Here is a 27321-nt window from a genome sequence, read left to right as displayed (position 1 = left end):
GGTTGGACACCGGTGGCGCTGTGGTCTAAACCACTGAGCCATTTGGGCTTGCTGATCAGAAGGTCGGCGGTTTGAATCCCCACAACGGGATGAGCTCCTGTTGCTCGGTCCCAGCTCCTGCCAACCTAGCAGTTCGAAAGCACGCAGTGCAAGTAGATAAATAGGTACCGCTCCGGCGAGAAGGTAAACGGCGTTTCTGTGCGCTCTGGCTTCCAACATGGTTTCTCGTTGCACCAGAAGTGGTTTAGTCCTGCTGGCCACATGACCCAGAAAGCTGTCTGTGGACAAATGCCGACTCCCTCAGCCTGAAAGCAAGATGAGCGCCACAACCCCACAATCGCCTTTGACTGGACTTAACCATCCAGGGTTCCTTTACCTTTTACTATATCAGACCATCTAGATAGCTCTGCATTGCTGAGAATCGCAGCTGGGCAGAGGGGTCTTGGGCGCAGCTCCCGCTTGCGGGCTCCCCATCGGGGCATCTGGTCGGCCATGGTGAGAACAGGATGCTGGACTAGAGGGCCAACTGGCCTGATCCAGCAGCCCCTTCTGGTGTTTTGCTGAGGTCAACGCCATTAACACTGGTTGGCAATGGCTCTCCTGGGTTTCAGGCTGGGAGCCTGCAGATGCTAAGGACTGCGCCTGACACCTTCAGCCGGGCTGAGACCCCTGACGTTTCTGAATTGGCTCAAGCTAAGGAGAGCTGGGGAAAGGAATGGGGGACTGGCTCAGAGTTGCCCGTGGGGCTAGCTGAGAGTGCAGAAACACCCCAAACCCTTTGCTGCTCCAAGGGAGTCCAGAGACTCAGACCCTAAAGATGGAGCTGGGAGACTTCTGCCCCTGGAAGTCTGCTTTCTGAGGCAGCAGATCAAGGAGCAAGCCTGCACTGCGCCTGGCTATGCCAAATCAACATTTTATTCATAGGGAAGCCCAGATCCAACAATACTGATTACAGGGTTGCGGAAAGAAGTCTGCAAACTGTTTGCCCAGTTACAAGCACAGGACAGGCAAACTGAAGCACCTGAGAAGTCAGAGAAGGGAGGCAGAATCGCCCCAAACAACAGGGAAGGCAAAAATAAAACTGGTTTTTGAAAAGGAAATTGTTCGACTTGGCCAATTTCATTCCTTCGCCCACAAACCTTCCCTAGAGAGACTCCCTCCACCCTCTTGGTGGGGGGGTTCCTGTCCCACACCCTCCCAAACTCTGCCTGCACCTCTGGCAACCCCCTGCAGTCAGCAGTCCTTGACAATACGTTTCCATCTGAAGGACTCAGCCAGGAACGGAGCTTGCTCCCCTCTCCAGAATCTGGCTGGCCACCTTCATGGCGAGAGGCAGGGAAACGTTTGTGTCGCGGTGGAACCGGGGGCTCGAGACCTCAGGGGACGGGGTCAGCACAAACTGAGCCACGCTGGGCATCTTCAGCAAGTTCATCAGCTCCGTGGCCCGGGTCAGGATGGCCTCAGCATCCTCGGGGCTGTAGGTGGAGGAGACGGCCGGGTTCTGGATGAAGGTCCGCATCTTGGACAAGAAGAGGGACACCCTGTGGGGAGACACGGGGAGAAGAGCGGGGCTGAGCCACCTCGCAGGGGAGGGCAGGAAGGAGAGCAGCCCTCGCTCCCCGAAGTTTTGGGGCAGGGAGAAACAGGTTTCCTGCTGGAGTGGGGTGGTCACTGGGGCTGTGGGCTCCAAACCTGGTCACCTGCCATCTCCAACATATCCTGCGCACCTCACCCAGGTAAGGGGTTCTGGGGAAGTTAAGAAAAGTGTTTGGGGGGGGAGGCAAAGGAAGTATTTCACACTAGCAAATAGCTGAACTATGGAACTCACTGTCACAAGAGGCAGTGATGGTCATTAATGTGGGGTTAGGCAAACTAGGCAAGGCTAATAATGGGTACTAACCATGGTTAAACCACAGAGCCTAGGGCTTGCCGATCGGATGGTTGGCGGTTGGTTCGAATCCCCCTGACGGGATGAGCTCTCGTTGCTCGGTCCCTGCTCCTGTCAACTTAGCAGTTCGAAAGCACGAAGTGCAAGTAGATAAATAGGTACCACTCCAGCGGGAAGGTAAATGGCTTTTCCATGCACTGCTCTGGTTCGCCAGAAGCGGCTCAGTCATGCTGGCCACATGACCTGGAAGCTGTATGCCGGCTCCCTTGGCCAGTAAAGCAAGACGAGCGCCGCAACCCCAGAGTCGGCCACGACTTTACCTAATGGTCAGGGGTCCCTTTACCTTAACCCATGGTGGCTGTGCTGGTTTGCCCCAGACAACAGCCACTGGGAAATGTGACTGGGGAGAGAGCACCTCTGTGTTCATGCAGGTTCATGCAGGTTTCCCATCCACTGTGGGGACCGGCTGCTGGGCGAGATGGGCTTTGGCCAGACTGAGCAGCTAGGCTCCTCTGAGGTTCTAAGGACCAGAACTGAGTTGGGAGGGAGGACTCGGGTCCAAAATCCTACGAAGCAATTCAGTGGCCCCACCTGTCAGTCCAACAGGGTCTCATTCGGGGTGGCAGGTTCAAGCTTTGCAGGGGAACTTTGTATTTTACCGTGGAAAATGGCAGCAGCTCAGCCAGGCCAAGGAAAAGAGGGCCTCTGAGCATAGGCTCAGCCCAGGAATTGGTGGACAGAGTCATGGACACAAGCTTTATTGCAGCAAAACCCCACAAGTTTCTGGCAATTTTTGGGGAGGGAATTTGAAGCTGTTGCTATTGCTTTGACAATTGGGAGGCAAAAATCCTTGCAAACCACCTGCCACTAAAGCCAGATCTGGTACCGACCGGCCAGTAGGGCTGTGTCACTGACCAGGCTTTGCTGCCGACAACCAAGAGGGAGAGAGGCAAGGCACTACCTAAGATGCTGGGACTTTTCACATCAGCACTCCCCAACCTGGGTGGCTGATGGAAGTGATACTCCAAAACAGGGGTAGGCAACCTAAGGCCTGGGGGCCAGATCTAGCCCAATTGCCTTCTAAATCTGGCTTGTGGACGGTCCGCGAATCAGCAGGTTTTTACATGAGTTGAATGTGTCCTTTTATTTGAAATGCATCTCTGGGTTTTTTGTGGGGCATAGGAATTCGTTCATTCCCCCCCCCCCAATATGGTGTGGCCCACCAAATGGTCTGAGGAACAGTGGACCGGCCCATGGCTGAAAAAGGTTGCTGACCCCTGCTCCAAAACATCTGGCCCAGGCTGGGGAAAGCTGCTGTCCTTTCAAGGGGTGGGTACTTCCCCACCAAACTGTACCCCAACCATATCAAGCTGGTGTGTAGGGCACAATATATTGCCAGGTCAAACATTATGAAAGCGAGATCACAGTATGGACTTCAAACTTGTTTTGGACAATATATCAAAATATCATCCAAAACCAGTTTGAAGTCCATAATGTGGTATCGCTTTCATAATTTTTGACCTGGCAATAGAAGAAGAAGAAGAAGAAGAATTTTATTTTTACCCTGTCCATCTGGGCTGGGGGCATAGCTATGCAAAAATCACAATGTGGGGGGAAACATGAAGTTAGCCAATGCTTCACTCGAGTCCTGCAAACAGGGAGCAGCGAATCACAAGAGCAGGCGCTGGCAGAAATCACGCAGCAGGAAAAACTGTGAAGCCAGCCAACGCCTCTCCATAGCTCCATCCTTACACCGTGATATACTGGTACGACGAGACGTTTAGCTGGCGACATATCACAATGTTGAAAACCAGATGTCGCCCAGCCCTAACAGATGTCCTCGTCAGTTCTTACCAGTTGCGCATACGCAAACCAAAGTGGATGTTCAGTCCTGCTCCCCCCCCCATCTGCCCCCCGGGTTCAAACCTTGGGATCAAGTCCTGGCTGCGAGATGCCAGCTTGGTGAGCGCAGTCATGAGGACGGCGATGGCACGAGGAGAGTATTTGGGGATGGTGGCCAAGGGCCGCAGCTGGGTGATCTCGAAGAGCATGGCCTCAAGGACTTCGAAGAACCTGTTGATCTGCTCCACCGTGCACCGCTTGTCGTGCGATACGGACGCGTACTCGCCAATGGTCCACACCTGTGGGAAGGCACACTCCTTCAGAGGGGGGGGCATACGTACCTCATTACCTCACAGAGGGCTAGAAACGTGAGAGGGAAGCAGCAGAGAAAGCCTGAGGGACCCTAGGGTTGGGCGAACTAACCAGAAATCGACTCGCCTGCACCTGGTGCCGCCTCCTCTGTCCCTGGCCAGGGAGAGAACAGCAGTTCTCCTTAGGAGAAAAGGAGGAGACTCTGCTGGCTGAAACCAGTTTTTGGAGGGTAAGAGCTGTTTTGACAGCAGAACCTACTTCCTAGGAAGGTGGAGGTGCTCTCCTTCCTTTGAGGTTTTTAAACAAAGGTCAAGTGGCCATCTGTCAGGGGTGCTTTCATTACGATTCCTACACTGTTGGACTAAATTACTCTTGGGGTCTCTTCAAACTTCAAACTCCACAATTCTATGATTCTCACTCTCCTGGGCCTTAGGCATAACTCTGCAGGACATTGTGCCCGGAAACTGAGGTCCAGCTCCGAGGGCCTTCTGGTGGTTCCCTCGCTGCGAGAAGCCAAGTTACAGGGAACCAGGCAGAGGGCCTTCTCAGTGGTGGCACCCACCCTGTGGAACGCCCTCCCACCAGTTGTCAAAGAGGAAAACAACTATCAGACTTTTAGAAGACATCTGAAGGCAGCCCTGTTTAGGGAAGCTTTTAATGTTAAATAGATTATTGTATTTTAATATTCTGTTGGAAGCCACCCAGAGTGGCTGGGGAAACTCAGCCAGATGGGCGGGTTATAAATAAATAATAATAATTATTATTAGTCAGAAGAGGTACAAGCAGTCCTCATTTTAGTGTGCTGCATAAATAACAAACTGCCTTGTGGCTCCTTCTGAACTGAACAATAGGATGTAAATAAAAATGGGGGCTAGAACTGAGAAGACCCTGGGTCAAAGCCCCACTCAATCTTCCCTCTCTCCCCACACCTTACCTCACCTTAAGGGGTTTTGTTTGGACAAAATAGGAGAGGGGGGCCCACCTTGGGTTCTTGGGGAGAATGGTGGGATTTAAATAATAAGTCAACTAATTGTGGTCTAAACTCCAAAAGGGTCCGCTATCTTCTGGTTATTTAAGACATTTTTGCTCCATTCCTTTTTTTAAGTGATGCGGCTTGCAAAATCGAGATAGGTGCATTTCCCAAATTCTGTTGGAAATTAACATGTAACAGCTGGAGAATGTACAAAAATGCAGTTAGGACATGCACATTCCAAACAGCCCGTTGAGGGTTCTGCACATCGACCAGAATCCCCAACTGCATACACACACAATTCCTTCTTCAGGAACAGATTATGCACACATTTTCCATGAGGTCAGGTGAATCGGCATGTAAAATAACAACTTCAACCAAAGTAAAAGTTAATGTGATAAAAAAAAAAAACTGGCAAGGACTAAATTAACACCTGGTCAATGTTCTGCTAAACCCACCGGCAGAAATTTAGCGATGTCAGATTAATTTATCTGGGGAGGGAATTCCACAGCAAACACAAGTTGGTGAATGGATGAAAAACTGGCAACGCTTCAGCTGAGTGGATCAAAGAAGAAACAACCTAGAAGCTGAACCACAGATTCCCCCATCCCTGTTTTGAATTTATTATTAATTATTATTATTATTATTATTATTATTATTATTATTATTTATACCCCGTCCTCCCCAGCCAAGACCAGGCTCAGGGCGGCTAACACCAGATATAAAGCAATTGATTAAAATGCAACTTAAAAACAACATTAAAATACAACATTAAAATGCAGCCTCATTTCAATGGAAACTCAAATCAAAAGCTTTTGGGGGGATGAAAATGTCAAGTCTTCACCAAGGCTAACTTTCCAGACTGGTCCTACATGGGCCAGAAAAAAGCCAGGGAAGTCCCCAAATAGGAGTTCCATCACAGGAGAAAGGAAAAAGGAAAGAGGGGAAGGGAATAAAATTGATTCCAAGCCAAAGGGCAGGCGGAACAACTCTTGTCTTACAGGCCCTGCGGAAAGAAACCAGATCCCACAGGGCCCTGGTCTCATGAGACAGAGCATTCCACCAGGCCGGGGCCAGTGTTGAAAAGGCCCTGGCTCTGGCTGAGGCTAATCTGACTTCCTTAGGGATGATGGGAGATGGAGTCTAGCAACATCTGGAAGGCCAGCAGGCTCCCCTCTCCCGGCATAAGGGATATAATCAGTATCTCAGAGGGGAATGTAGGGGTGGGGGCTGTCCTACCCGCCAGGGCAAGTGGGTTTCTGCTTACCACGTCAGTGAAGAGGTCCTCTTTGCTCTGAATGTTGGTGACCGTTCCCGAAAACTCCAAAAGCTGTGGGGACAGCTCCACCACCAGCGAAGGGTGCAGCTTGCACAGAACTGACAGCTGGGAGCTCATCACCCTGGCAGGGAAAAGAGGACAGCTGGGGTGACCAGGGGTGCTCTGCAACCCACAGAGCAAGGCTTCCAAAACAGCGTTTGGGTCACTTTCTGCTTCTGAATAGGCTTTCGGTAGGAGGTGTTTGGGGTGGGCTCTGGGAGAGGCTGTTACGGCAGCCGCAAAAGCTTTGATGACACCAGGGGAGCAGGCATCAGTTAGGGCAGCAACGCCAAAGGGATTCATCTGTTGCACTCGCTGCGTCAAAACACCCTCAGATCAACCAAAAACTTGTTCTTGATTTATTTGGCAGGGTACGTTTTTTTAAATGCTATTTTTTTGTAATACAAATGTGTATCATGTAGATGAAATTCTTGGGAACTGTATTTCTGGGGTGGTTTTTTATGCCTGCTTTCTCTGTTTTGTTTTCTTAATGCTTACTTTAAACTGCATTTATATGCTGCGGGGATTGATTTTATTCACTTCTGTACGCATTACCCTGGAACCTTCGCATAAACGGCAGCTAGGAAAAAATATAAATTAAGAGACCTGAACTTAAAAAAGAGAGGCATTTTCTCCTTTTCTCTTGTGTGCACAGAAAAGAAGGCCTCTGAAGATGCACACAATATTAAAGCAAAGAGGGCTGGTGTCTCGTATCAGAAATGCCTTTTTTTTTTTTTTTACACCAATATGCAAATTTAGATGCCATACTCAGTCTCGTGTGATTAATCAATTAACGCTTCTTTAGTCAAGTTGCTGCCCTGGCATTTTCTCAAGGGCCACCTCTTCTTCCAATCAATCACTCTCAGACTTTTCTTATCCAAAGGCACTACTGTCTCCATGGCTCACAATGCATTTTTTAAATAGCTGTTTATCGGCTTGTTGATGGTATAAGAACATGAATGGAGCTTGTTTTTTCCTCTCTCCCTCCCATCATTTCTTTGTGTGTCGTGTCTTAAAAGAGATTGCAAGCCTGGAAGTAAAGACTGTCTTACTACGGATTTTAGTAAACCACTTGGGGAGCCTTTTCAACTAAAGAACACTTGGTCAGAACAGTGTCAGTAGTTCAGTTGCAATATAATATACACATTACTTGGAAACCAAGCCTTTTGCGTCATCTGCCCAGTCCTGTGGAACTCTCTGCCACTAGAGGTTCAGTAGACAACTTCTGTCTCAACTTTTAAATGCTTAATTAATTTTTTTTCTAGTCCATCATGCCTAAGCAGGCAATATACCTTTCCACAGTAAGTTAGCCGATTTCTGATTTAAACTTTTTTATATGGTTTTTATTGAATGAGTTTTGTGTGCCATTGCTGTAATCTGCTCCAATTTTTTTTTAAAAAAAGAATTAGCAGTAAATAAATATTTTTATAAATAAAACAAATGAATAGACCACTTTCTACCAGACTTGGGATAGAGATGTAAGCAACCAATAGGTCAGGGCAATGAACAGAAAGATAATATCCCAAGAGGAACCTTGACTGTAAGGGACAATGTAGTATCAAATCAGAAAACTGCTCCATTGGAGAGAAAGGCTCAAGGAGAAACTCCCCAGCCTGGAGATGGTAGATTTTGCCCTTTCCCCACCTGAAACGATGAGTCTGCACTCACCTGTACACCTCTGCCTTGAAAGCCGGGATGCCATAAAGCTGATCGCTCCTCTCCAGAATTGCCAGGACCAGCTTGTTTGCAAGAGCTCCATCTGCAAACTGGAGAAGAAGGAAGAGCAGGACCATTCAGTGCCTTAACTCAGCGAAGGAAGATCCAAGAATCCTGGAGAATCCCAGGCCCTTGCGTGCTGCACTCATCCCATCGCCCACTACAACAAAGATCTACTGAGCAGATCTGCTACCCATCTGTATTTTGAAAAACATCAAGCAACACGCAGGCTAATAATATATTGACAATATTTATATCACGCTATAAAACTATTTCAAAATTCATAGACAGAAGACATGTAATATGTGCAGGGAGTCACAAACTATTAAGAGTCAAGTAACTATTCCATAGGGATGTGGGTGGTGCTGTGGTCTAAACCACAGAGCCTAGGACTTGCCGATCTAAAGGTCGGCCATTCTAATCCCCACCACGGGGTGAGCTCCCATTGTTCGGTCCCTGCTCCTGCCCACCTAGCAGTTCAAAAGCACGTCAAAGTGCAAGTAGATAAATAGGTACCACTCCGGCGGGAAGGTAAAGGGCGTTTCCGTGCACTGCTCTGGTTCGCCAGAAGCGGCTTAGTCATGCTGGCCACATGACCTGGAAGCTGTATGCCAGCTCCTTCGGCCGATAAAGCGAGATGAGCACCGCAACCCCAGAGTCGCCCACGACTGAACCTAATGGTCAGGGGTTCCTTTACCTAACTATTCCATAAGCAGAATGATTAGAATGGTATGTCACTATAAAGAATGACTGAAATTGAGGCTGAACGCCTTTCCACAGTAAATATCAGATCCAAATGTATAAGAACATCAACCCAGAAGTGAGATGGTAGGTGCTCCAAACATCACAAAAGGGTGCTCCAAGCACAGCAGCAGACAAAACAGTTCTTCCAGGATAATGAACATTTTCAATGATAATTCTTCATCAGCTGGCAATAATATAAAATGAAATCCACCGTGCTCCAGCTCACTCTTGACATTTTGGATCTGATATTTACTGTGGAAAGGCGTTCAGCCTCCATTTCAGTCATGCTTTATAGTGACATACCATTTTAATCATTCTGCTTATGGAATAGTTACTTGACTCTTATTAGTTTGTGACATATTACAAGTCTTCTATGAATTTTGAAAGAGTTTGATAGTGTTCTATAAATATTGTCAATATATTATTAGCCTATGTGCTGCTTGACGTTTTTCAGATTGTTCTGTTTTGCAACACAGGGGATATTTTTTGGCATTCTGGCATGGTGGTGCAGCCACACCACTGGACCAGGGTTAGCACTGACCCTCGCTAAGGATATGAGACGAGGCTGCTGGATCAGGCCAAAGGGGGCCCATCTAGTCCAGCATCCTGTTCTCACAGGGGCCAACCAGATGTCTCTTTTGGGAAATAACTGGCTTGCGGACTTGGGTCTGCTTAAGATCCCAAAGGTGCACTGAAGCTGGCTTAGTTTGCTGGCTTCAACCTTGCTGCTGAAGGACTTTGTCCAAGGTGACACCAGAGGCAGCTGCTTGTTATCTTGCAAAGGCAGAGGCTGGAGAAGCAGGAAAAGTGCTTTCGATTGGCGCGGATGCAGCACAAACCAGGCCTTGCCAACACACTTCAAACCATGGTTTCACATCCTGGTTAGCGGCAAATCCTTCACTATACAGAGATGAGCACATCATCAGCCCCCATGGTGCTGCTGCTGCTTCCCAGAATAAAGAAATAAACAACAAATCCACATTTAAGTTGAGGGCTAGCATGTCTAGTGGTTTGAGTGCTGGACTTAGACCAGGGAGACCCAAGTTCAAATCCTGATGCAGCCGCAAAGCACACTGGGTAACAGCAATCCGATACAGAGAATCCCACTGTTGTCGGAGTCCTGCCGTCATAGATGGTGCTTAGCATAGCATAGAAAGAAGACACAATGAGGCAGCGAGTATTTTCATAATGTCTGGGCAGCTCCTTCCAACCTCTCTCCTCCCCGGTCACTTTTATTCTCTCCTTTGTCCTCCCAGCCACATGGCTGTTTGGCAATGTCTCACGTTACATGCCTGGTCAAGGTTTGACACTCCCCTCACCATAAAAGGTAATCATTGCCCAGAGGAATGTCAGGGGGCACCCTGCAGTATTTACAAGCCTCTGCCTTGGCTTTATGACTCCCACACACTGTGTTCCCTGCAGCTTACTACCTAGTAAAGGGACGCGGGTGGTGCTGTGGTCTAAACCACTGAGCCTCTTGGGCTTGCAGATCAGAAGGTCGGCGGTTTGAATCCCCACGACGGGGTGAGCTCCCGTTGCTCTGTCCCAGCTCCTGCCAACCTAGCAGTTCAAAAGCACATTGGCGCAAGTAGATAAATAGGTACCACTGCAGAGGGAAGGTAAACGGCATTTCTGTGCACTCTGGCACTCGTCACGGTCCTTCGTTTAGTCATGCTGGTCACTTGACCCGGAAAGCTGTCTGTAGACAAACGCCGGCTCCTTCGGCCTGAAAGTGAGATGAGTGCTGCAACCCCATAGTCGCCTTTGACTGGACTTAACCGTCCAGGGGTCCTTTACCTTACCTTTACCTTTACTACCTAGTAAGTGTGCTGAGGACTGTGGCCTAAAGATGCCATCCTCTGCATGCTTACTTAGAAGCAAGTGCCAGTCTGCATGGTCAGCAGGCAGAAATCAGCAACCTCCCTCTCTCTCTCAACGCCATCACTCCTCAAGGCTGTTGCAAGCGTAACATGGAACAATGCAGCCTTGTAGAAGACTCGGTGCCATGATGCTGGCCACAGTGAATACCCTCCTAGACTACGCTCTGGAATCAAAACAGATTTGGGAGGAGGGAAGGAACCCAGATACCTAAGAATTGGATGTACTTTTGACGTTTGAATTTTTAAAGCCCTTGTTTGAAACCTTCACTGAAGCAGGTGTACTGGAGGAAATGAAACTGAAACAGATCCTTGCAGGGAGCAAGCAAACCTTACCTCGGCTACGACTCCAAAGTAGAGCTGCAGTAAGACAGGGACGCTCTCCGCACACTGCACCATGCGAGGGGAACTGGCCATGGATCCCAGGAGCTGGCGGATGGGAGTCAACCTGGGGGACGGGACCACAATGGAAGAACCCAGAAGAGCATCAGAAGAGTCTGGCAGCAGCTAGATCAGACTAAAGGGGCAAATATCTTAAGGGCTGTCACATGGAGGAGGGAGCATGCTTCTATTCTCCTGCTCTGGAGAGTAGGACTCGAAGCCATGGCTTCAAGTTGCAAGAAAGGAGATTCCGACTGAACATCAGGAGCAGTAAGAGTTGTTTGACAGTGGAACAGACTCCCTCAGGGGTTGTGGACTCTCCTTCCTTGGAGGTTTTTAAGCAGAGGCTGAATGACCATCTGTCAGGGATGCTTTAGCTGAGATTCCGGCATTGCGGGGGGTTGGACTAGATGACCCCTGGGGTCTTTGATGCAGCACCAAGGAGAACTATCAACACATCCAGGAGGGGGTGCAGGAAGTCAGTTTCAGAAAAATGTTAAATTTGTTCAGATTTGGGAAGATGTCTATTTGTTTCAATTTAATTTGTTTTAATTAGTGACCAATTTGGACAAAAAAACTGAAAATCATTAAGAAAAAAGTTTTGCCAAAAAAACCCACAACCGCAACAGTACTTTGATTATATTGTCAGATGCCTTGGGAACTTTGTTTAGCGGGCAAGGTACGAGTACCCCCAAAATAAAAAGGTAAAGGGACCCCGGATCATTAGGTCCAGTTGTGACCGACTCTGGGGTTGCAGCGCTCATCTTGCTTTATTGGCCGAGGGAGCCGGCGTACAGCTTCCGGGTCATGTGGTCAGCATGACTAAGCTGCTTCTGGCGAACCAGAGCAGCACACGGAAATGCCGTTTACCTTCCCACCGGAGCGGTACCTATTTATCTACTTGCACTTTGATGTGCTTTCGAACTGCTAGGTTGGCAGGAGCAGGGACTGAGCAACGGGAGCTCACCCCGTTGCGGGGATTCGAACCGCCAACCTTCTGATGGGCAAGTCCTAGGCTCTGTGTTTTAACCCACAGTACCCCCCCCCCGCGTCCCACCCCCAAAATAGACAGCATCAAATAAATTAAGAAGAGCAGCTTGTCTCAGGCATGGCCTCTTACCTGCCGGGGTCTCCGGGAGCTGACTCAACCCGAAGGAGATACTGGAAAAGGGCTCTGTAGTCCGGGTGGCGGTAAGCTTCCAGGCAGGTGGCTGGCTTCAGAGCCGGGTCCACAGGAGTCCTCTCAGGCAGGGGAGTCAGGGAAGACCTAGCAACAGACAAAAATCCCACACACACCTTGTTCAAAAGCACCGTCTGTTAAAAATGCAGAGGAATCTGGCCACAAGTAGCCCCCCACCCCTTCCTACAAGCCTGTAAAGGCATCTTAGCTCAGCTTTGCATCTAAGGACGAGCTTTTTCCATTTTAATTGATCAGCCACCTTGATTCCTGGTCTGGGTATAAATAAATATAAAATAGTACGGCGGGTACTTTGGTTCTCAAACGTGTTCCGGTTTTCTAACGTTTTTCAGAAGCCGAATGTCTGATGCGGCTGTCAGCTATTGTTTCCAGGGCACCTGCACCAATCAGAAGCTGCGCCTTGGTTTTCAAACATTTTGGAAGTCAAATGGACTTCCGGAACGAATTAAGTTTGGCACTTTGGTTTTTGTTATTTATTTTGCATTTTTGTTTTTGAGGCTTTTTCGGTTAATTTGTTTTTGTGACTGTGTGGAACCCAGTTCATCTACTGATTGATTGACTGACTGACTGACTGACTGATTGTCGAAACAAAATAAAAAAATTCCTTCCAGTAGCACCTTAGAGACCAACTAAGTCTGTTATTGGTATGAGTTTTCGTGTGCATGCACACTTCTTCAGATTTATTGTGTGACTGCGGAAATGGATAAAAGCCTCCCATCCAAACAATGACTATCATCAGTGCAGGTAAGAATTTTTTTTTTTTTAATTTTTATCATCTACAATACTGTCCTATTTATTTTATAGTACAGAACATTGAACATTATTGCTTTCATTTTATGGATCAATGGTCTCGTTAGATAGTAAAATTCATGTTCAATTGCTGTTTTAGGGGTTGTTTTTAAAACTTTGGAACGGATTGATCCGTTGTACATTCCTTTCTATGGGAAAGCGCGCCTTGGCTTTGGAACACTTTGGTTTTGGAGTGGACTTCCGGAACAGACTAAGTTTGAGAACCAAGGTCCCACTGTAATACCATTACTCTGCGCTACCTGGTGCTAGGCTGCGGGGAGGAAAGCCATTACCTCAGCTGGACATCCAGCGCCACTGCCACACAAGGCAAGTCGAGCAGCAGGTGGAAGATCTCCAGGGCCGTGTCGGTCCCAAGCAGGGCTGGCAGAAGGTCCATATAATCAGCGACAAGGGCTGGGCTGTTCCATGCCAGGAACTGCAGGGGGGGGGGTGGAACGAGATGAAACTGCAATGAGTGGGCCTGCTCTCCCTCCACACCCCAGGTGGATTCTCCCACTATAGATCCTCTTACTAGGGAAGAGAGCAGAGCCAATGATCCAAGGGGGAGGGAGGGGGGAAGCCCAGACCCTAAAGCTCCTCCCATACAAAAGAATGGCAGTGCCTGAACCTTGGGCAGGCCATTGGGCCCATCTAGAACAATGATGCCTACTCTGGTTGGCAGCGGTCCTCAAGCGTCCCAAGCAGGTGTCTTCCCTAGTTGGAGATACTGCAGGCTGAAGAAGACCACCTCTGGCTCTTCCTCAATAGTCACAGCTGGCCACACAGGTGGGTCTCCCCCAGGGCCGGATTTAGGTTGGATGAGGCCCTCAGCTACTGAAGGTAATGGGGCCCTTTATATGTCCAGCTGTCCTTTGTCAACAACAAATTGTCGCTGTTTTTTGTGTTGAATATATGCTATATGGTAATTTATGGACCTAATAGGTATCTCAAGCCATTTGCACATGCAGAATGTAGGCACCCTATATATAGAAAGGAGCAAACCAGGGATATTTGAGGGAGCAGGCTAGCAGGTGGGGCCCAGGACTTACATCAGAGGAGCCTACACAACACAAAACACTGTTGCTGTATGTAGGTTTTATTTTATTTGTTTTTTATCTTATATTTTGGAAATGTACATCCAGGGTTTTTTTCCTTTAATTTTTTTTGGGGGCCCCCAAGAGAGTGGGGCCCTAAGCTATAGCTTGTTTAGCTTATACGTAAATCCGGCACTGGTGTCCTCTCTCCCTTGGATCTCCATTACTCCTAAAGTTGTGGCCAGATTGCTGACTGGGGCTGGTTACAGGGAGCAGGTTAATCCCTTGTTCAGGGTGTGAATTAAGACATGTGGCTTTGGGACAGGCTACTGGAAAGATCATATCTTCCTCTGCAGACCTGCCTGGGTGAGCACCTTCTCTCGGTCCCATCAACATCAGAGGCATGGTTGGGGGGCTGCCCGCATATTGTGGGATTCCCTCCCTGTCATCCTTCCATTGGCAGGCTAAGACCTTCCTGTTGAGACAGGCCTTTGGAAACTAACATGCAGGCAACGCTGACCACTGGGATGCTGTGAGAGCAAGGTAAAGGTAAAGGTAAAGGTAAAGGTAAAGGACCCCTGAAATGAACGACTCTGGGGTTGCGGCGCTCATCTCGCTTTACTGGCCAAGGGAGCCGGCGTTCGTCCACAGACAGTTTTTCTGGGTCATGTGGCCAGCATGACTAAGCCGCTTCTGGCGAAACCAGAGCAGTGCACGGAAACGCCATTTACCTTCCCGCCGGAGCAATACCTATTTATCTACTTGCACTTTTTAGGGTGCTTTCAAACTGTTAGGTTGGCAGGAGCAGGGACCAAGCAACAGGAGCTCACCCCATCATGGGGATTTGAACCGCCAACATTCCAATCGGCAAGCCCTAGGCTCAGTGGTTTAGACCAAAGCGCCACCCGCAAACTGGATTTTAATTTTGCTAAATCTAAATGTTGTTTTGATGTTTTTTCAACCACTTTGTTTTTATTCCTTTGTAGTTCATAATGTCCCTTTTAAAAGGTGGAAGCTGCCTTGAATCTCAACTTGGGAGGAAGGCTGCATATAAATACATTAAATAAAATAATATTAATTTTATTTTAATAAAATAGTAATTTTATTTTAATAAAATAATAAATAAATAATAAAATAGTAATTTTATTTTAAAACCTCAGCGCCTAGGACTTGCCGATCGTATGGTCGGCGGTTCAAATCCCCGCGGTGGGGTGAGCTCCTGTCGTTCGGTCCCAGCTCCTGCTCTCCTAGCAGTTCGGAAGCACCCTTAAGTGCAAGTAGATAAATAGGTACCGCTTTATAGTGGGAAGGTAAACGGCGTTTCCGTGTGCTGCGCTGATGCAGGCTCGCCAGAGCCGCTTCGTCACGCTGGCCACGTGACCCGGAAGTGTCTCCGGACAGCGCTGGCCCCCGGCCTCTTAAGCGAGATGGGCGCGCAACCCCAGAGTCGGTCACGACTGGCCCGTATGGGCAGGGGTACCTTTACCTTTAATAATAATAATAATAATAATAATAATAATAATAATGGCCCTGAGAAAGAGCCAACTAAGAGCAGTTGGATGAAAAAGCAGAAGCCACCTGCACATTCTCCAACAGCTTTTAACTTCTGCCAATGAGGCCCCTTGAGAGTCTTGCTTCAGATACCTTGAATAGGTTTGGGAAGTTCTGTCGGAAGATGCTGAGTTTCTCAGTGAAGAACCGAATGTTGTGCCTGCAGAACTGGATAAACTCAAAGGCCAGCATCGGGCTGTGGAAAAGCTGAGCGGGAACTCTGGTGAACAGGTGCCTGTAAACAGCTTCGGAGTCCACAGCCGCCGTCTCACCTGGGGAGCGAGGATAGAGACACAGACGTACGGATGCATAAATTTAGCGTTCTCCATCCTGCTTTAGTCAGCCCTGGGGATGGGGAAACCCAGGGTGCTTTTGTAAAGTCCTTCATAGCCAAGGACCCTCGTACCTACGGGACCGCCTCTCCCAGTATGCCCCACGGAGGACCTTAAAGTCCAGAAATAGCAACACCCTAGAGGTCCCAGGCCCTAAGGAAGTCAGATTAGCCTCAACCAGAGCCAGGGCCTTTTCAACACTGGCTCCAGCCTGGTGGAACGCTCTGCCTCATGAGACCAGGGCCCTGAGGGATCTGATTTATTTCCGCAGGGCCTGTAAGACAGAGTTGTTCCGCCTGGCCTTTGGCTTGGAATCAACTTGATCCCCTTCCCCTCTATCGTTTCTCCTTCTGTGATGGAACTCCTATTTGGGGACTTCCCTGGCTTTTTTCTAGCCCAGTTTGGATAGTTGGCCTTGGGGAAGATTTGAAGTATTCATCCCCAAAAAGTTTTTGATTTGAGTTTCTACTGAAATGAGGCTGCATTTTAATGTTGTATTTTAATCTTGTTTTTAAGTTGTATTTTAATCCATTGTTTTTACCTGGTGTTAGCGGCCCTGAGCCCGGTCTTGGTTGGGGAGGGTGGGGTATAAATAATTTATTATTATTATTATTATTATTATTATTATTCCTCTCTGCTTTCCCCTTTCCCCCTTTTCTAATAAAAAGTCCCTTTCTCAGTTTAGACCTGATGTCTGGGGCGAGTTTGTGACAAGCCCAATTTCCTCCTGCCACCCACCATGCATTGCTTGGAGTTCAGCTTCATGCTTTTGCCGAAAGGGAAACGCAAGGCAAGCAAACTGCCCCTTGCTGCCTGCAAGGACAGGAATCTCCAAGGCAGTTGCTGCCTCTCCCTGGCAGGAATTCGGCTCCCATCTCTGGCCTCCCTCCCCCAGGCAGAGTCATAGGTAAAGGGAGGCCGTGAAGGATGCTGTCTGGCATCGCAGCTGGCCTCCCTCCCAAGGCAGTTTCGGAGGCAGAGCTTCGCTTCAGCCGGCCAGCCTTACTCACTGTGGTTCAGAAAGAACTGGGCAATGGGCAGCAGCACCCTGGCGTAAGACAGGTCCCCGCTGATCCGGCTGTGCACGTTTTTCAGGCAGGAGAGCGAGCGGTAGACGTAAGAAGAGTCCTGTCTGCAAATGATATCCATGATGGTGATGGCTTCAATAAGGCACTGTGCGAGGGAAAGAGGGGGCAAGACGTCAACGTCAGGGATTCCGGAATGGCAGCCCAAGATCCCTGCTCAAGCCCCAAGACCTTCCTTTGGGCTACTTACGGCTTTCTGAAGCTCCCCGTCGGCTTTCTTCAGAGCCCCTGGCAGACAAAACAAAATTGAACGCATAGAACCACAGGAACATAGAACTGTAGTACTGGAAAGGGACCCCACGGGTTATCTCCTGCTTGCACTACTGCAATGCACTCTATGTGGGGCTACCTTTGAAGGTGACCCGGAAACTGCAACTAATCCAGAATGCAGCAGCTAGACTGGTGACTGGGAGCGGCCACTGAGACCATATAACCTGAAAGAGCTACATTGGCTCCCAGTACATTTCCGAGCACAATTCAAAGTGTTGGTGCTGACCTTCAAAGCCCTAAACGGCCTCGGCCCAATATACCTGAAGGTGCATCTCCACCCCCATCGTTCAGTCCAGACACTGAGGGCCTTCTGGCAGTTCCCTCCCTGTGAGAAGTGAGGTTACAGGGAACCAGGCAGAGGGCCTTCTCGGTAGTGGTGCCTGCCCTGTGGAACGCCCTCCTGTCAGATGTCAAGAAAATCAACTTTTAGAAGACATCTGAAGGCAACCCTGTTTAGGGACTTTTTTAATGTTTGATGTTTTATTGTGTTTTTAATATTCTGTTGGGAGCTGCACAGAGTGGCTGGGGGAACCCAGCCAGATGGGTGGGGTATAAATAAAAGTATCATCATCATCATCATCATCATCATCATCATCATCACCATCTAGTCCAACCCCCTGCGATGCAGGAATGGCAGCTAAAGAATCCCTGACAGGTGGCCATTCAACCTCTGCTTATAAACCTCCAAGGAAGGAGAGCCCACCACCTCCCAAAGGACTAATAATAATAATAATAATAATAATAATAATAATAATAATTTATTATTTATACCCCGCCCATCTGGCTTGGCTTCCCCAGCCACCCTGGGCGGCTTCCAACAAAATATTAAAATACAGTAATGCATCAAACATTAAAAGCTTCCCTAAACAAGCTTTCCATGCCCAAACAGCTCTTCCTGATGCTTAGTAAGAATCTCTTTTCTTGCGATTCGAATCCATTAGTTCTGGTCCTGCCCTTTGGAGCAGCAGGAAACAAGCTTCAGATATTTCCATCTTCTACGTGCCAGCCCTTCAGATATTTAAGGTGGCTATCATAGCGCCTCTCAGTCTCCTTTTCTCCAAGTTAAACATACCTAGCTTGTGACAGCTGAGTCGGCATGTGAGTCAAAACAGTCACCTCCACCTGCTGCTTCTCCTGGAAAAGCTAGGCTTTTCCTTCCCCTCATAGACGACTGGAGGAATAGTTGGAAGGAAAGACTCCAGAAGGGGATTCAGACATATGGGCGCTTGAAAAAAATTAATTTCTGAGCAAGTTGCAATGCGAAATAGGAGACAGAAAAGAGAAGAGGTGAAAGAGCAAACAGCATCCCTAAATCTCTGCCACCCTCACCAGCAGGAAACAAGGAAAGCACAGAAAAGGGGACTCACGGCGGTTGCTTTGCTCTATAAGCCTCTGGCAGTACTCAAAGGCCTTTTCCCGCAAGCGCTCCTTGGGGGGCAACAGGCGGCTGGAGGTGGAGGTGACGGAGACCATGGACATGACGGAGCCGTCCACCTCCGACTTATCATCTGCAAAGAAAGGGACAAGGTGAGCAGTTTATCCATGCAAGCGTGGTGTAGGAACATCGCATTCTTGAAAAAAGATTTCCCACAACCTACGTTTGCTGCAGGGTAAAGAACAGCAGCAGTCTTTCAGTGCAATATGGTGGGACTTTGTTTTATATAGCTCTGAATCACACAGACAAAAATGCCTGTTGCGAATCGCCAGGGCAATTTGGCTTGGATGATCTCCTCCCTGTCTTCTGTTAAGATTCAGCTCCTATTCTTGTATTTCTACCTATTTTTGCCTCTCACTGATGTATGGTTTCCTTATTTATGGTCCTAACTCCTGTTTTGTTATGGGGGGAGGTTATATGTCAACTTTATATTTTCTGCTTGTTCCCTATACGATTTAAAATCACACACACAAACAGAAAGATGGGACAAGATGAGTCAGTGAAAGGTTTCCTCAGTTTCTTTTTCTAGTAATTTTATTAACTTAATATCAAAATAGAGTGTACAAAACATTCCAAATCAGCAAAACACAATCAATAAATTAAGCCTGATACAGGTTCACATTTTATGCAGCTTGTCTTTTACAAGATAAGAAAAAGAAAATTAAGGAGAAAGAAAATAATTAAAGACAGGAAGGAAAAAATCTAACAAATACAGTTGTACCTTGGAAGTCGAACGGAATCCGTTCCATTCGACTTCCAAAACGTTCGGAAACCAAAGCGTGGCTTCTGATTAGCTGCAGGAAGCTCCTGCAGAAAGCCGCGGAATCCCCATCGGACGTTTGGCTTCCAAAAATAGTTTGCAAACTAGAACAGTCACTTCTCGGTTTGTGGCGTTCGGAAGCCAAAATGTTCAAGAACTAAGCTGTTTGAAAACCAAGGTCTGACTGTAAGGCTAAGCACCTACCAACATACTAAGTAGGTTCAAGTTCAAAATTCAAATCATTATTAAGTAAATATCTATCTCTGTCCATTTCCTATTTTCCTCAAAGGTCCCCTAAATTTCTAACACACATTCTAACTCAATTAAAATTGAAAGTGCAGCTCATTCTTTTCATGCAAGAGTGTTTACTTTTAAGACCGCAAGATGGTAAACACTGCCTAGACTTAGAAGGGCCTAACTTCCTTGCCCATCCCAATGTTTCTGCTTGAGTCCGTGTTCTGGGCACAGCTCCTCTAAGGGCCGCTAACTCTACTGCCTCTCTGCATGAAGTGCAATTGAATGGTCTAATCACACCCAATGCAGAGACACAGCACAACTTAGCTGCCCTCATCAGAAGCCCATTGGAATAAGCAGTGGGTTGTGCAGGGTTGCAGGAGGAAACCTCTCCTCATGAGATCTCATGGTTTAATTTGTGATTGGAAAGTCACACTCTCTTCACTATATATATAGAGAGAGAGGTTTTGTTTTTTTAAGAAATACAAATAACATGTCAACCCAAAAGAAGAGCCCCCCCCCCTCAATTCTAACAAACCAATAATATTGTATTTAGTGGGACGCTGGTGGTGCTGTGGGTTAAACCACAGAGCCTAGGACTTGCCGATCAGAAGGTTGGCGGTTCGAATCCCCGCAATGACGGGGTGAGCTCCCGTTGCTCGGTCTCTGCTCCTGCCAACCTAGCAGTTCAAAAGCACCCTAAAAAGTGCAAGTAGATAAATAGGTACTGCTCCGGTGGGAAGTTAAACGGCATTTCCGTGCACTGCTCTGGTTCGCCAGAAGCGGCTTAGTCATGCTGGCCACATGACCCGGAAGCTGTACGCCGGCTCCCTTGGCCAGTAAAGCGAGATGAGCGCCGCAACCCCAGAGTCAGCCACGACTGGACCTAGCGGTCAGGGGTCCCTTTACCTTTACCTAATATTGTATTTATTATCTATCCGTTATGGAGCATGCTGCTGTAAACAATTATGTTCGCCATCTGATCCCTTGGTGTCTTACCATAACAGCAGATGTGTTGACGGCGGTTGCCAATCATGTTCCTCATTGGCTGTATGCACAGTGCCCTCCCCTCCACCTCTCTAGATCCTTACCTGAATTTGGACTACTAGCTCCGTTGCTCCCGTAGCACAGCAGCCACTTCCGCAGCATGGAGAAGGCCTGCATGTTGAACCACTGGTCCTCTGTGTAATACTGGCCGACTGAGAGCACAGTGAAGAAGTCCGTGGTGGCCGTGCCGTCCACCTCCATGATGGGGCCAGGCTGTGGGGCGGAAGAAAGAGCAGGGTAAGCCGCTATTTAGAAAGCAGAGAATCAGGACCAGAGAGCCCAGGTGTTTAAAGGCCAGACATGAGAATCAGAGCAGTGGTCCACCTTGTCCAGCGTCCTGCTGTTCTCACAGTGGCCAATGGGATGCCTGGGGAAAACTCCCACTGCTGGAAGGGCAAAGGTGAACTATGCAAGTCACTCCAAGCTCCTTGGAGGAAGGGCAGGATTCAGGGTCACCCCAGCGCAGAATCTGCGTCTGTGCACTTGACTAGCTGGGTAGTTTTTCCATGTGCCTTCTCTTAAAAAGCAAGCCTGGGTTCATGCCCCCTGGAACTGCAGTTCTGCACCTGTCTTGCTCGAGGGTTGAAGAAGCCTCCTGAGGACTGGGGGACTCCTTGCTGGACGCTGGCATACCTTAGCCAGTCCACCATCCTTTTGCTGAGCAGGTTGATCTGATCTATGGATCGAAAACAACACAGCCCGTCAGAAAGACACAACAGAGGATGACTGTGGGGACCTTGGCAATACCAATGGTTCACCATCAGGCAGCCTCGGGTCCACCTACAGCTTCATCTGCCCCTACACTGTCCAGAGAAGAGCTTAGTGCTTGGGGCCAGGAGTGAGAAAACTCTGCAGATCAACAGAAGAGCTGTTCCTGTGCATTTGCATCTTTAACACCCACAATTTATTCTACCCACGCACCCTCATCTGTGGAGGAAAGAGGCTGGAAGAGGTTGTTATCAGGAACCAGAAGAGACTACCCTTCTATACACACCTCCAGCATTTCCTAATTACATTGGGCTGGATGCAGCCTATATTTATGGCGCTTAATTGCTCCTGCGAAACAGCAAACCCCTTAGCCCCTAAAACCTTATCTCTGTCATATTGGCTGAAAATATATTGGGTGACTGCATAAGCAGAGCAGAACAGCTACCTGCTTTAGACCTTGGCAGTGTCTAGGTTTTATTATTATTAATTAAATTACTATATTGCCCTTCATCTACAGACCTCAGCATGGTTCAAAACATTTTAAAAACCTTCTTCAAACTGCTCCCCTCCTGAAGTTCTGGATGACAAAACCCACATTACCAAATTTGGCATGGCCAAAACATATGCCATGCACTACACTGTGGAAGACTAGTCTGAATAATAATAATAACAATAATGATTTTATTATTTATACCCCACTCATATGGCTGGGTTTCCCCAGCCACTCTGGGTGGCTCCCAAAAGAATATTAAAAACACGATCAAACATAAGAAAAACTTCCCTAAACAGGACTGCCTTTAGATGTCTTCTAAAAGTCAGGTAGTTATTTATTTCCTTGACATTTGGTGGGAGGGCATTCTACAGGGAGGGCGCCATTACTGAGAAGGCCCTCTGGCTGGTTCCTTGTATCCTCACCTCTCTCAGTGAGGGAACCTCCAGAAGGCCCTTGGAGCTGGACCTCAGTGTCTGGGCTGAATGATATACTGCCTTTCTGCTGAGGCACCCACAGTGGTTTACAGTTTCAAAGGACTAAAACAAATGTTCAGAGTCCCAGCCTCAAACTAACTTGGTTGTTTTCTACAGGAGGGGTGGACTGAAAGCAGATCTGGGTCTACCAGCAGATCTCTAGGAGACCAGCAAGGATTTCAGACTCCCTGGTGTCTCAGAATAGCAACAACCAGATGACTTTTCTCACCTGAACAAGGCTCTTAAAAGGGGTTCTAGTAAAAAAAGAAAGTAGATCCACTTCTTGCACTTACCTTCATTAAGGCTCATCGGTAGAAAGCTGATGATTTTTGACAGGAGGGGGAGAAGGTGCCTTGCATTTTGACCTTCAGGAAGCCTGCCTTCCAGGACTTTTACCACACGCTGCCCAAAAGCTTCCACCACTGCCTTTTTACTGCCCTTTGGATAAAAGCAAAGATTTTGAAGGGTTTGAAAGATTTTAAGACTCTGAGTGAACAACTAAAAAAAGTTTAGGATGCCTGGAATTTGGCATATACCAGATCTCGCCAGATGGGGGAGCATTTTTAAAAAACGACAAGAAAAAACTATACCATGTCCAAAATCTGGGTGTGAAACAGGCCGCAGTCACAGGGAAACAAAGCAAAGAACTAAACTGTGGTCTTTCCAAAACCACAGGTCACTTACCTGGGCTAGCACAATGGAGAAGGTAAGGCTCAGGAGCTTGGTGTCCTGGATGTTATCCCAAGACACAGATAAATCATTACAAAGTGACGTCTCTCTCAGGATGGCAGCACAAAGAAACTGGACTTGCTCAGGAGTCTTTGGCAGATGCAACACAGTCTGCAGAAGTTCCAGAAATTTGCCATCTATCCTGCAAAAAGCATCATCAACTTAAGCAGCAAACACAAAATGAAGAGAAGCTAAGGGTGCAATCAATGTACACATATCTGGAAGTAAGTCAGACTGGGCAGCCATGTATAGCATTGCCCTGTAAGATGTTTTAATATTTGTTATATTCCACTGACTGAACACCAGTATGAAAGGGAACCAGCCCAAGGTAAGGAAAGCCACTCACATTGTAGTTCTACAGAGACACTTGCAGCATTTGATTCACAGAGCTATAAATATGCTACAGATGTTTGCTTGGACTCATTGAAACCAGCATTTGCCTTCACTTACTTCCGTCCATATTTAGTGGCTGAGACGATCAAAAACAGTCTTTGCAAGCTATCGACAGTCTCATTTCCGAAGTCTTGATTTTGGAGAAAGCCTGTGATTCGTGAAATGAATTTTCTCAGTTCTTCATCCTGGATCTCCCTAATAGGAAAGCATATAGAAATTAAGAAATCTCCGTTTTGCAAACTTCCACATCAGGCCTTTGCCAACCACGACAGTACAGTGGTACCTCGGGTTAAGTACTTAATTCATTCTGGAGGTCCGTTCTTAACCTGAAACTGTTCTTAACCTGAAGCACCACTTTAGCTAATGGGGCCTCCTGCTGCTGCTGCGCCACCGGAGCACGATTTCTGTTCTCATCCTGAAGCAAAGTTCTTAACCTGAAGCACTATTTCTGGGTTAGTGGAGTCTGTAACCTGAAGCGTATGCAACCCGAGGTACCATTGTAGTTGCTTTGCCATACACTGGGCTGGGAAGGACTCTGCTGGAAACTTCAGTGACAACTGGGTGGGCTGGATGGCTCATGGGCTGGCAAAGCACCGGATAGACTCTTATATTTCCATTATGAAAATGGTTTGCAAGGAGCAAACCAGAGCATTGCATGTTTTCCAGAGGCATCTGGTTGGCCACCGTGAGAACAGGATAGATGGGCCACTGGCCTGATAAAGCAAGGCTCTTTCTGTGTCCTTACATCTTAACCAAGAGGAAGTCTCCACATTTCACAGAATCCCGTGAAGCTCCCTGGGTGTCCTTGGGTCAGTCACTGCCTCTCAACATAATCTCCTCTCACAGGGCTGTTGCAATAAGTTAATATAATAATAATAATAACAACAACAACAACAACAACAACAATTTATTTATACCCCACCCATCAACAACAACAACAACAACAACAACAACAACAACAACAATTTATTTATACCCCACCCATCAACAACAACAACAACAACAACAACAACAACAATTTATTTATACCCCACCCATCTGGCTAGGTTTCCCCAGCCACTCTGGGCGGCTTCCAAAGAAAGTAACCACCTTGAGCTCCTGGAAAGAAAGGGAGGATATAAATAAGTAGAACAATCAAAAGCTACCGTGGGAGCCCTTTGGGTAGCTAAGATTTAAGAATGAACATCCCAAAAGTATTTTGGGGGGGGGATTCAAGGGACAGAAATACCCAAAGTGTATAGAAACTTACCTGAAAAATAAGAAATCAAGATAACAAACTTATTACAAAAGAATGGAAATTGTTTATTTAATATTTACAAATAAACTGTAAACAGTTAAGAACACTGGGAGGATTATTGTAATAACCTGCAGTTTTATAAGAGTATATATTTAAAGCAGATGAATAAATGAGCAAATTGAGTTAATTTGGATACACAGAAAATGTTAAAAATAAATTTAAGGAACCGAAGAAAAAGGGGCAAGGAAGTCAAGTTTTGAAATGTTAAAATGATTGTAAAATTATTGAAATGTATAAAACTGAAAATAAGAAGACGAAGAAGAAGAAGAAGAACGAACATCAGTGTGCAAGAGTAGGAGAGTCAGACTAGAACCTGGAGGAGAACAGGGTTGAAATCCGTACTCAGCCGTGAAACTCACTGGGGCCACCCGCTGCCTCTCAGCCTGGCCTACCTCACAGGGATGTTGTGAGGGTAACATGGGAGAGAGAGAGTGCGGAGAGAGGATCATGCGTGGGTGGGGCTGGGGGAGAGACGGGTTGCAAACAAACACAGCAAACTTGTTTAAGTAAATAGCACTTCAGCTGCTCTTGTTTTTATCTGTGAGCCACCCTGAGTATCTGCCAGGGCATAAGAGACGTTACAGATGAAAAATTTTCCAGAGAGTGGGATATATACAGAGTTTATGTAAAAGAACATTGTCAATTTGTTGGGAGGTTCTGACTGAGCTTCGGTGTGCAAATAGGATAACTGTATAAAATAAAATCTATAGTAAGTCAAATGATATGGGGAAAGGAAAGTTTAAGCACCTATTTTGAGGAATTTAACTCGGGAATGCAAGGGGAAGATCGGAGGTCTTGAAAAATCTAATCACCAATAATAATAATTTATTATTTATACCCTGCCCACCTGGCTGAGTTTCCCAAGCCACTCTGCGCAGCTTCCAACAAAATATTAAAATACAGTACTTTGGATTAAAGTTTTACGTGTCTATATGCTTATCGCATTTATAAATTTATTGTTGTACATTGTTTTAAATGTTTCCTTCTGGGATTGTACCCCAAAGTGTGTTTTATAAGCTGGTCTCTGACTGTAATAAATTATCTATCTATCTATCTAACTATCTAACAGTACTTTGGATGTCCAAAGCATGCATTAGTTAAAGAATGAAGAACCGTTTATTTTGTATTTCTCATTTTGTCTATAATATCTATTCTACACTTCTGCTATAGTGTTCAACCAATAAAATACTCAAAAAGAAAAAAGAAAAAAAGAGTATCTGCCAGGGCAAAAGGCGGGGCACAAAAAAATAAATACATAATAGTAGGAATATTAATAAAGAAGAGGAAGCTGGCAAGCCCCAACTCAGCCTCCCCCAAAGAAGCAGCTGGAACCCAAAGCCTCTGGAGGGCTTCTGCTCCCCCCACCCAGTGGCTCCCCCTTCCCCAGCCCCCAGCCCCCATTTGGCCTACCCCTACCTGGCCTGGCGCAGGAAGCTCTCTGTCCCCGCGGAGTACATCCTATTTTCCAAAAAGAAAAAAGGGAAATGGGAGGGGGGGAAGGAGTCCGGACTTATTTTGGGAGAGCACAGCCAGCGCCCCTTTACTTCCGGGTTATTCTCCTACCCGACCACTTCTGGGCATGCGCGCAGGTCCATCTTCAAATCCGTCCGTGTGGAAACCGCCCTCCTCGGCGCCAGAGTTCCGGGAGGGAGGAAGAGGAGGCGCCTCTTCTTCCTATATGGGATTTGGCGGCCTTCTTTGCAGGCGGGACGTGGGCTGGGGGGGGGGGAGCCCCTATTGTGTTGGGGTGGGAGGGGGTGCAGAGGTCTTTAATTGTCAGGTGCGCCTGAGGGCACAGCTCTAAGGGCTGGCCGGGGGTAGGATATCATAAGGAGCAGGAAATGATGGGAGAGGACACAGGACTAGCAGCTTGAAAATGCAGTTTGGTTTTTTTAATTTCCTTTTTTTTTAAAAAAAAGTAATCTTTACTAGTGTAAATTACACACATATACACAAAAATTTACAAAGAATTCACACTCTCATGTTGCAGAAAGAAAAAATAAAGAGAAAGGAAAAAAGAGAAAAGAAAAGGAAGAGAGAAAAAAAATTGCAGAAAAGAAGGGGGAAACAGAAGAAAGGAGCAAAAACAAATTTACATATGTAATCTTTCTATTAACATCACAATAAACACTTAAATAAAAAGACTTCTGATAAAATGAGTCTTCCAATCGTTCTCATTGCACTGTTTATACTATCTTTCTTTTTGTCACAGTTTCCTAATCTTTAGTATTGTTCCCATTTACTCCAAAAACGATGTTTGTTATGCATTTTGTTTACAGGTACCACTCGAGTTCTGCTAGTATTGTATCTTATATAATCCTTAAATATTCTCCATTCTCTAAATATTTTCTGGTTCACTACTCCTCTAACTCTTCCCGTCAATTTTGCTATTGTAGGTATTCTAGCATAAGTATCTGCCAGTCTGTAATTGTCAGCATTTTTTCA

General features: G+C 47.0%; 1 protein-coding gene across 1 annotated transcript; it reads right to left on the bottom strand.

Moving 5' to 3' along the window:
• Nucleotides 1-897: 897 nt before the first annotated feature.
• On the bottom strand, nucleotides 898-26449 carry AP5Z1 (adaptor related protein complex 5 subunit zeta 1). The gene is made up of 17 exons (XM_079953767.1): nucleotides 26293-26449; nucleotides 23637-23774; nucleotides 23142-23328; nucleotides 22751-22895; nucleotides 21350-21459; nucleotides 20828-20996; nucleotides 18675-18815; nucleotides 17228-17265; nucleotides 16963-17125; nucleotides 15714-15892; nucleotides 13329-13471; nucleotides 12169-12315; nucleotides 11004-11115; nucleotides 7999-8096; nucleotides 6280-6412; nucleotides 3815-4029; nucleotides 898-1541 (listed from the first exon to the last, which is right to left on the bottom strand). Exons 1-17 carry the CDS (start codon nucleotides 26331-26333, stop codon nucleotides 1271-1273), a joined length of 2430 nt encoding a protein of 809 aa, XP_079809893.1. The 5' UTR covers nucleotides 26334-26449; the 3' UTR covers nucleotides 898-1270.
• Between the last annotated feature and the right edge of the window lie 872 nt (nucleotides 26450-27321).

The sequence above is a fragment of the Podarcis cretensis genome (assembly GCF_951804945.1).
Source record: "Podarcis cretensis genome assembly, chromosome: 14".
NCBI lineage: Eukaryota > Metazoa > Chordata > Lepidosauria > Squamata > Lacertidae > Podarcis > Podarcis cretensis.
Note: the sequence above shows the minus strand (reverse complement) of the source record. Positions and strands in the feature narration are given on the sequence as shown.

What these genes read in the sequence shown, in the direction of transcription:
- AP5Z1 (XM_079953767.1), bottom strand. Translation starts at nt 26,333, where the DNA reads ATGTACTCCGCGGGGACAGAGAGCTTCCTGCGCCAGGCCAG. An exon ending in TATAGAGCAAAGCAACCGCC is followed by an intron (nt 17,266 to 18,674) that starts GTGAGTCCCCTT and finishes TTTGTCTGCCAG; the next exon opens with GGGCTCTGAAGAAAGCCGAC. An exon ending in AGCCAGGACTTGATCCCAAG is followed by an intron (nt 1,542 to 3,814) that starts GTTTGAACCCGG and finishes GTCTCCCCACAG; the next exon opens with GGTGTCCCTCTTCTTGTCCA.